Here is a 10,015-nt window from a genome sequence, read left to right on the forward strand (position 1 = left end):
GTGCATCTTGCAGACCCAGCACGCCGAGGCGGAGAAGAGCTGCTTGCTTCCTGCGTCTGCCTATGCCTCATAAAGCTGCTCTATGCAAATGTCAAAGTACGAACCCTCTACTTCCCCACGGCAAGCGGGGAGAATTGCACGTTGCTGGGCTGGTAGTGCTTTGTCCAGGGGAACAAGGCTGTGTTTGCTCCAACCCTGGGCTCATTTTGCCTGGGAATGATCTGTTTTCCCGCCCAAGATGCTGCCCTGCATGGTTTCTAATTACAAACTCATAGTGAGCAGTGGAAACATTATGTTCTCCCCAACTGCTCTCTGCAAACAGCAAAACCCAGGATCTCCTGACCCCTGGACAGCCCTGCCACTGCTGGAAGCAAGTTCAGTAACTCCAAATAGCAATAAGACACCTGCCTGCCTCCAGCCAGAGGATGAGGGTCCTGCCCATGAAGGGATCTGACTGAGGCCTGTCTCTCACTCTCTCTTCCAGCTCCTTCAGCTGTGTCCATCATGCACCAGGTCAGCCGCACCGTGGACAGCATTACCCTCTCATGGTCTCAGCCTGACCAGCCCAACGGAGTCATCCTGGATTATGAGCTGCAATATTATGAGAAGGTACTGTGGGACCTTGGCAGGGTTCAGCCACAGGTTTTTGGGAGAGGAGGTGGTGCAAAGCTTTGCATAAGGGTGTAACACCAGCCACAGAGGTTGGTTGATCAATAGGTTCCTTCTCTTGCTGCAGTTGGCCGTGTGGGTGGCAGTGGCTGCCAACCCTACAGAGCCCAGTGGTGGTTCCAGTGAAACTGCACAGACACTGCAAGTGGGGAAAATCTGCTGGTCTTTCAGGAGAGGCTTCTGCTTCCTTCACCTCTCCAGCACTTGTGGCAGGTGGATCCATTGCAGGGAGAGCTGGGTAGCCAGGGGCCAGGGTCTAACTTTTCCCTTTCCCCTACTGGGACATTTGGGAATGGTAGGCATGTTGCAGAGCATCTAGTCCGAGGCTGGACCACACTAGATGAGTCAGTGAGATTTTGTGTAATGCTGTCTGTCAGTGCATTAACACCAAAGGTGAGTTTGGCACCTGTGTGCAGCAGGCCGGGTACCCGGGTTTTGTACCGGGGAGAAGCTGTCCCATACTCCCATGGAGGGTACATACTGGACTATGCAGTCGAGGGAGGCTGATGTGAAGGGGTCCCGCAGCTCTGTCTCTTTATCCCCAAGGAACGTGTGTCTTCCACCTTCCCTGGCCCAGGCAAGCAGAGGGACTGTAAGCCAGGGCTGTGCCAGGGTGTCCATCCCATGGGGCTGGAGTTGTGTGGCTGCTGAGAGACCTGAAGACCATGCTGGTGCTGGTCCCAGGACCTGCCAAGCTCTGCCTGGCTGGTGAAGTTCATCTGTGCTACCCAGAGGAGGAGTTTAACAGGAGATTTCTCCTTCCAGGAATCTGTCCTCTTAAACAAGAGGTTATAAACCATACATTAAAAATTGCAAACTAACTAATTAAAAAGCTTTATGATTAAATGGAACTGAAAACATTTTTCACAGCAGTTGCCGGAAGAAATGATTAATCCCCCCACCGCCTGCCTGTGACCTATTTTTTCATCACCAAGAGCCAGAGGGAGAATGAGGACGGGGGGAGCTTCTTTGTAAGCTGTTAAATAGGTCCTGACCTATATTGCATAAACCACAGACATTTATTTGACCCTTGGAAATGATGCCAGAACGTGTGGTAAGATGGATGAGTAAGTAACAAGATAGATCTGGAAAGCAAGAGGGGTGCTTTCCCTGAGGACTCTTGAAGTAGAGACAGAAGATGTCAGGGAGTTCATTCTCCTCCTCTTTCTCTTAATCTCTCCCCCTCTTTCTTTCTTCCCCCTCCCCTCTGTTTTCTGGTCGAAGCTCTAAATAAAGGGAATTTTTCTCTAAAGGGGAACCTGCTGTTCACGGCCGATCTTCACAGCCAAGGTGAGCATCTGCTTGCCCCATCATCAGCGCTTAGGGCACAGCATGTCCCTGATCATGGGGACAAGTGGCCCAAGCCACGCTCAGGCAATGCTTTTCATGGCAGCCGGCTCTCAGGTGGAACACTAGCCCTGGCAGAGGGGACAATGCAAGCAGGACCACGTGCTGGTGCTGAGGTGCTTTCTGTCCTGGTATTTGAAACCCTTGGTATATTTTTTTGCTGGTACTTTGGTTGAAGAAGAAAGGCAAGTCTTTATCTCCTCCTCAACCAAGATGTATGTCATTCTCAGAAAGGGATCATAGAATCATAGAATGGTTTGGGTTGGAAGGCACCTTTAAAGATCATCTAGTCCAATCCTCCTACAACGAGCAGGAACATCTTCAACTACAGCAAGTTGCTCAGAGCCCCGTCCAACCTACCTTGAATGTTTCCAGGGATGAGGCATCTACCACATCTCCGGGTGACCTGTGCCAGTGTTTCACCACCGTCAGTGTCAAAAATTTCTTCCATATGTCTAGTCTGATTCTCCCGTCTTTTAGTTTAAAACCATCACCCCTTGTCCTGTCGCTACAGGCCCAGCTAAAAGTCTGTCCCCATCTTTCTCCTAAGCCCCCTTTAAGCACTGGAAGGCTGCAATAAGGTCTCCCCAGAGCCTTCCCTTCTCCAGGCTGAACAACCCCAACTATCTCAGCCTGTCCTCCTAGGAGAGGTGTTCCATCCCTCTTATCATTTTGGTGGCCTCCTCTGAACTTGCTCCAACAGGTCCATGTCTTTTCTGTACTGTAGGTGGGGTCTCACCAGAGTGGAGTAGAGAAGCAGAATCATTTGAACCTCTTGGAATATTTTTTGTTGGTGCTTTGGTTGAAGAAAGGCATATCTTTATCTTCTCCTCAACCAGTGTCATTCTCCCCAACCATGTCATTCTCAGAAAGGGGACATTGGGTCAAAGCTTAGTCCCACAGCAAGAAAACCTCAGAGGATTTGGAAACAGGTTAAAAAGGAAGTGGAATAACCAAGAGCTTGAGGCAGGGCCTGGCCAATGACAGTGGATTTGTCTTTTCCCCAAGCTCCTCTGTGTGTGTTAGCCATCACTTCGAAGTCCCAGTTGCACACTCAAGGTCTGATTCATCAGTAGTCAAGCCAAGGTCTTCATATGCTTTGGCAGGTCAGTCAAGAGCCCTCTGCATTTTCAGCAATGCAATGACAGTATATCCTTCTCTGCCTGCTTGGCAGAGCTGAATCTCATGTTAGTCTAGCCATTGCAGTGATGAGTTTTGCAATTGAAAGCCATTTACTTGATCCCTGGGAACAGTCCCAAAATGCACAGCTTCAGATATGCCGTGCTTTTCCCCTGCTTCCCATCAATACTTGCAATTTGGATGGAGTGCGTGACACATCCCAGGTGTGTTCTCACTCAACTGCCAGTCTGTACAGAGGTGATTTTCTTCCAAAATGTTTCAATGCAAACTGTCCCATGTGCTTCTGAATGCTCAGAAAATATCTCTGGAGCTAGTTAAGTTGTTTCTAATGGAATTTTTTTTCCCCAGTAGAAGATAACATTTTATTAGCATGAAAACAGTTCAAATATAAGAATAGCAGCATATGCATCTTGTATAGAAAGTATTTTGGCTCTCCATTTTAAATTGATTCTCTTCTATATAAAGACATAAATTACATTTTAAAAAAAGGAATAAGTGTTTTAGCGTTAACAGAAAAGAGCTGTTGACAATACCTGAAACAAAGGTATATTTTTGTTTCCATTTCACAGGTAATTTATAACATTGCTATTATTAGATGCTATTAAAAATGCCTGTACAGAGGCAACAAGACGATTTTCTTTCACATGTACTTAGAGCAAATCAGTGCAGATTGTTATGCAAACACTGAATGAGGAGTCTGGTCTCTATGGTCCTCTCCTTAATGTATTTTTTTTTTACCTCCAAGAGGCACCTAGCAACATTTGTCATATTAAAAAAGTGAGTGCTGTCTTCACTTAGAAAGGGCATAGAGTTTTTGTCCAAAGTTGCCAAATTAATCCCTGGAGCTGGACACCCACTGCAGTGTCAAGCACTGCAAAGAATAATTAGCTTTCTTTGTTATGCAAAATGATTTGTCTTAGAGTATGCTGAAGTTGCCCATTTTGTAATTGTTTGAAGACATTCAGCCCACCCCTTGTGCCCAGTTCCGTCACCGATGCAAATGTTTTAGGAGGCACAGGAGCCCTTTGTCTCCAACCAGTGCTGGGGAAAGGGCATGGGTTGGCTGGGGGGCTGAAGGGTGGGGGAGAGGTGACCTGTGGCAGCTGGAGGTGGAGGTGGAAGTGGGAGTAGAGCTGGCTATAGTTTTTGTGGTGCCCAGGAGCTTCTGGCAGGAGCCCAGCGTCCCCAGAACTGGATGTCACCAGGGCTCGTGCCAAGGACAGCAAAAAAAATCACTGCTGCTGGGCTGGCTCAGAGGACATTCCTGGTCTCCGGCCAGCAGTGTTGGACACCAGCATCCCTGAGCCTGGGGCCAAAGCTGCTGCCTGGTGTTTCCCACGTGTCCCCAGGATGGAGCGAGAGCTGGAATGCCCCTTCCCCTTTGCTGCGCAAATCCTTGGAGGGGACTCTGTCTGGGGAAAACTGAGAGATCAAGATGATTAAGAGGAAACATTGACAGGGAGCCCTGTGATAGCTTTCCTGCAGTCCCAATCCCTGCCCAGGGTCCATGCTGCTTCTGTCCAGGGCTCAGTGAGAGGCATCCAGACACTCTTACCACAATACACTTGGTCAGATACCTGGCTGGGAGGGCAAATGCTCTTGAGATCTCCCCACAAATGGTGCTCCCCATGCCAGTCTGGGAGCTGTGGACTGCACGGATCCACCCCCAGAGTGGCCAGCAGGACCCTGTTACCACATCTGAGCATCTCTCCTAATGTACTCGACCCATGGGGGCCAAAATTCAGATGTGTGACGATTTGGCACACAGCCTTGGGGCTAGCTGTGTACGTGTGGCTCTGTTTGCTCCAGGAACCGAACCATAGCAGATTGCCGCTGTGCAGACGCGCAGAGGAGCTGTCTGCCAAATTAAGTCAGCTGACATTTTTATTTGGCTTTTTTTTTTTTTTAGCTGATAAAACATGGCTTTTTAGAAACAATTTTTTTTCAAATCTTTTGAGTGTTTCACAGACTATCCGTGTTTCAAGAAACTTTTTTTTTGTTAATCAGACTTTGGTTTCAGCTTAAGTTTGGCTCAGGGGAAGGGGAACCAGGTGAGGACTCAAAATCAAACCTATGAGGAAATAAGAACTGTGTTATTTTGAGTTAGGATTTCCAAACTCAAACCAAAATCAGCAGGGGAAAAAAAAAAAAGACCAACCACCAAACCTCTGCAAAAAACAAGCTGAGAGAAACAGCAAAGGGATTTGGTCTTTAAATGACTTGGGATGCCCTGGACCTGCTGGAGAAGCCCAGAGGGGTGAAAGTGAAGTGTTTGAAGTGAATAGCTGGAGAGGTGATGGCTGAGCAATATGCCAAGAGGAAAGAATAGGTCTGATAAGGGAGGGTGGAGACGTGTAAATGCTCTTTCCTTGCTGTCTGGGATTAAAAGGAGAGCACAGGCATGAGCACCCCTTTCTGAGATAGACAGACATCAATTTTCCAGACTATAAACTGTCTTGTAAGCACGCCCATTGCATTTAATTTAAAGTCCTCCAGGAACAGGGATGAGGTTCCCTCCAACAGTTGGACAAATGATTTTAAAACAACTGTGGTGTTAGCGCCATCCAAGGGCCTGGGAGGATTCAAGCCCTTGAGTACTAAAACTAAACATTTCCTGACCTATTTCTCTCCTAGCCTGCCTGGGAAAGGTTCAAGGGAGTTCCTGATCAGATGAACAAGGCAATCAATTTTCTGCGTGCTCATCTTTTCTTGATCCTTCTTGTCTGTGTATCTGTACTAGAGCTTTTCATTGTCATTAGTTTAATTCTCAAACACCCCAGTGATACCCAGGCACCTTCAGCGCCAGTTCCAGGTGGATAAAACTGATGTTGTAGTTTTTAGAAGAGAAAACTGTTCCTGAACACCATTAATAGTGGAGGCCTCCCCCTCCCACGTATTTGCAGAGCTGCTTTGCATTACCCTGCAGAATGATGTGCCATCAGCATTTCCAAGCCTCCAAGTTTGACTGCACACTTGGAGAAGCACATTCCTGTTAGACCATTCTCTTACCAGCCATCCACACCAGAGCACTGCTCAATCAAAAGCTTAATACAAGAAGAAATTAACTCCATGTATGTTGTCTTTCAGCTGCCTTGTATCTGTGAGGCAAATAGTCTGCACAAACCTGGATCAGGAGTATAATCCATCTTGCAAATGCCAGAGCGCTTGCAATTCTGCTCCAGCATGATGACTAATTGAGAAAGCACCAGGCTGTCCCAGGAACATGGAGAGAACATTGGTTCAATATGATCTGCTGTATGGAGCCCCACAGTGAATGACTGTTCTTTGTTGTCCTCTAATGTTGCTGGTATCACAGCTTCTGGCTGTGCAGAAGATCCTCTGAGTGAAGGCACCAGTGCTGTTCTCAGAAGTGAATGAACATGAAACCAAAGTCACCAGATGGCTAGCAATGGGAAGAGTGGAAAAGAATGGAGACCAGCAGCCCCCAAAGGCAAACTCCACCATTTATTGGTGGGCAAGACAACCTGACTCATGCTGTGGTCCAGCAGCTGAGGAGGCTGAGGACACAGCTCCCTTTAGGCAAAGGGTGTGAAAAGCTCGATGCAAGATTCTCTGTTGACTTCTGCTTCCCTGTTGCCTGCAGGCAGCCAAAGCAGCGCAAGAGAACAACAGCATGAGCAACTTGCACCTTTGTTTGAGGAAACCTTGGCTCGTTACAAGATGGGACCTCCTGCCTGATTGCCTCTTTGATACCCTCTGTCCTTCAGGAGTCCACTGCAGAAGAAGTTGGTGAGGAGGAGTGGACGCTTTGCTCCTCGCTACGAGTTTCACTCTGATCTCATGGTAGCACAGTATGAGAAGCAATCTGTCCATGACCCTCCAGTGGAGTTTCATGGCTGAGGCAAAAGCCCAGTCCCTTGATCACACCCTCAGTCCCACTTGATGGGATTGCACAAACTATGTGTCTGACTTCTTTCTGCCAGTCTCTCCCTACTTCTCATGAGGTTATCTCGCCTCTCTGGTGAGTCTGTGTGGGGTGGGAGTTTTTGGGCTTGCTGAGCCCTTTACAGTGACTTGAAGTTAGCAGAACTCAGGGACTCGCTTGTAAACTTGCCAGCTCAGATTTTGACCTGTCGGCTGCTGATCTGTTCCAACCAGTGATCCTGCCAAGACAACCTGATCTGCCAGATCGGAGGTGTTACCAGAAAGGATGAGCACTTTCAACGTAGCTACAGAAATTTGATTCAAAAATCCATGCCTGCATCTCCTTTTATGGGGGCTTATACTCACAGCTTGGCTTTTTTAAGATTTTTCTGTTTTCCAGAAAAATCATGCTGTTTGCATATATTGCTGCTTTGCACTGACTTTCAGGAATTCATGAAAGCCACCTTGCCCTGATGATAGGAAGCACCACATTCAGTACCATCTTTCACCCTCCTCTGCTGACCTGTTTCTCCATGTCCCTGGGAGGGACAGGGACTGTCTGTTCTCTTGTACAGTGGCTAGCACAAGGAGATCCTGGCCCATCCTAGTGCTTCTGGATGCTCAGCTAAGGGCATAATTACTAAGGGCAGTGATGGATCCATCACTTACACAAGTGCAATACCATCTATACTGCTATGATATGACTGCTCAAGTCCTCAGGTAGAAAAATGGCACACAAGAGGTGGGACAGAAATTTGGAAGTAGTCTCATTGTCACTTTTAAATACGTTCTTCAGTGCCGCAGCTTTGAAAACCTAGCCCTGGTCCCTGGTGAAGCAAGCCCTGTGCAGAGTCATGGTAGTAGCTCTCCTCTGAGGTCCAAAGCTGTATGTTCAGGTGGGCTTTACCTCCAGCACAGGCAAAGGGAGATGGGGAAGAGCAAAGGGAGAGGGTGTTGAGGCTGGATCAGGCACAGGAGGGGATGAGGAAGAAGGACAGTGCTGAGAGAAAGTGGGCACAGAAGAGGGAACAAGTTCCCGTCCCCATTGAGCTCAAGGCTTGGAGAAACGACCTGAGGTTTCAAGAGTCTTTTCTGAGAGGTGGTGGGTAGCCCAGGAATATCTGTACTCTCATTTCTGCTTCTGTGTCTCTCTGATGGGTGGCAGGCTTGGAAGAACAGTCTGTTCAGGCCCATGGTCTCACCATGGTGGTCTCTCCACCCATGCTACCCTGGTCTCCTTCTAGAAATGCAGCTCCTGATTCTGGACTCATTTTTCTGATGGAAGATTTGTATTTTTTTGGCAGGATCTGAGCGAATTAAATTCAACAACAGTGAAGAGCCCTACCAACACCGTGGCAGTGCAAAACCTCAAAGCTGGCACCATCTACGTCTTCCAGGTGCGAGCACGTACTGTGGCCGGGTACGGCCGGTATAGTGGCAAGATGTATTTCCAGACCATGACTGAAGGTGAGTCTTCGGCTGCCTCTGCATGAAGGTGACACAGGGTCTAGAGGGACTTGAACAAGGTGGAGATGCACTGGCAGCAGTGCTGGTCCACTTGCTGTTAGTCTCTTCAAGGGTGCATTGGCAAGCCACACGCATTTATTCAACCTGGCAAGACCTGGAGAGAGGCATGGACACTTGGTGGTCCATGCAGGGAATCACATAATCTACGCAAATTTCTGCCAAGCTTTTCTGGCATGGGGACATGTTCACTCAGTTGGATTTAGAGGAAACAAAATTTATGATTTTCATGTGCACAGCTGTTGATGACAAATGCAGACCTGGACCTCTGTTTTCTAACTTTGTGCTGCTAAATAAAACAGGCAAAGCCAGTTTTCTGTCCCTGAGGCCAAGGAGCAAGGCACAGCATGCATGCATCCATGAGACTAAACTTTCCCACCCAAAAGGGATAGCTCTATACAATCTTCCTACTGGCCCATTTATGCCGCAGTAACCCATTTCCTCTTCCTTACGTGCCAGCTGAGTACCAGACCAGTGTCCAGGAGAAGCTGCCACTCATCATCGGCTCCTCTGCAGCAGGACTGGTGTTCCTCATTGCTGTAGTCGTCATCATTATTGTGTGCAACAGGTAGGTCAGTCTGAGCGCGTGACCTGGGGCTGGGGCTGTGCAAGGGGGTGGCAACTGGAGAGAGGCAGGGTGGCGGGGGTAAGGGAGGGGAGGATGTGGACAGGAAGGTGAAGAGGGAAGAGATGCCCCTGTAGTGTGTCTCTCAGCCCCAATGGACCCATGCTGGGGCTCAGGACTCCCTTTCTTTCCAGAAGACGGGGGTTTGAGCGTGCTGACTCTGAGTACACCGACAAGCTGCAGCACTATACCAGTGGCCACAGTACGTACCACGGCCCCCCGCCAGGCCTGGGGGTCCGCTCTCTCTTCGGTTTGTGTTCCTGTTCACTCACTCCTTGTGGCATGTGGGGAGGGCTCAGGACACCTAGCTGGGCAGGTGTGTGCATGTGTGGACAGGAGGACCTCCATGCTGTCTAGATGCCCCACCAGTCCCCTGTGACCTAGATGCCTGCCCTGCCTTGTAGAATCTGTGCTCTCCAGACGTGCATGCTGTCGGGTGCCAGCTCTGCAGTGAACACCCGTGCACGCTCTACAAACTCCTGCGACATCCAACACACACCCCTGCATGTGCCCCTGAAGCCTCACCCTCTTCTGCGGTGCAGCCCCTGCCACCACACCTTGTCTTGCTGCTCTGATTCCTGAGCTTTGCCCAGCTTGTGGGCAGCAGTGAGACCCCTTTCCCAACCTACCCATGTCCTGCAGGGTGCTGTCCTTCTGCAGAAACCCACATACCTCTATGTGCCTTTGCTAGAGCCGATCCCAGTGCTCCCAGAATCCTAGTAGATATCTAATATACCTATATATAGGTATATAATACAACACATAACATACCTTCTCTTGCAGCCTCCCTCTGTGTACTGCAAGGCAATTGCTCACACCCAGCAT

The 10,015-nt window shown here is 48.8% G+C and overlaps 1 protein-coding gene across 1 annotated transcript in view; it reads left to right on the top strand.

Moving 5' to 3' along the window:
* Window positions 1-484: 484 nt before the first annotated feature.
* Window positions 485-10,015, top strand: part of LOC104627959 (ephrin type-B receptor 2) — a gene marked incomplete at both ends in the record, with an annotated part of 16,802 nt that continues 7,271 nt past the window's right edge. The window contains 4 exons of the mRNA XM_010296377.1: window positions 485-609; window positions 8,346-8,508; window positions 9,025-9,133; window positions 9,325-9,392. Coding sequence (XP_010294679.1) covers window positions 485-609; window positions 8,346-8,508; window positions 9,025-9,133; window positions 9,325-9,392 — 465 coding nt within the window. The remainder of the gene's footprint in view (window positions 610-8,345; window positions 8,509-9,024; window positions 9,134-9,324; window positions 9,393-10,015) is intronic.

The sequence above is a fragment of the Phaethon lepturus genome, unplaced genomic scaffold, assembly GCF_000687285.1.
Source record: "Phaethon lepturus isolate BGI_N335 unplaced genomic scaffold, ASM68728v1 scaffold23661, whole genome shotgun sequence".
Taxonomy (NCBI): domain Eukaryota; kingdom Metazoa; phylum Chordata; class Aves; order Phaethontiformes; family Phaethontidae; genus Phaethon; species Phaethon lepturus.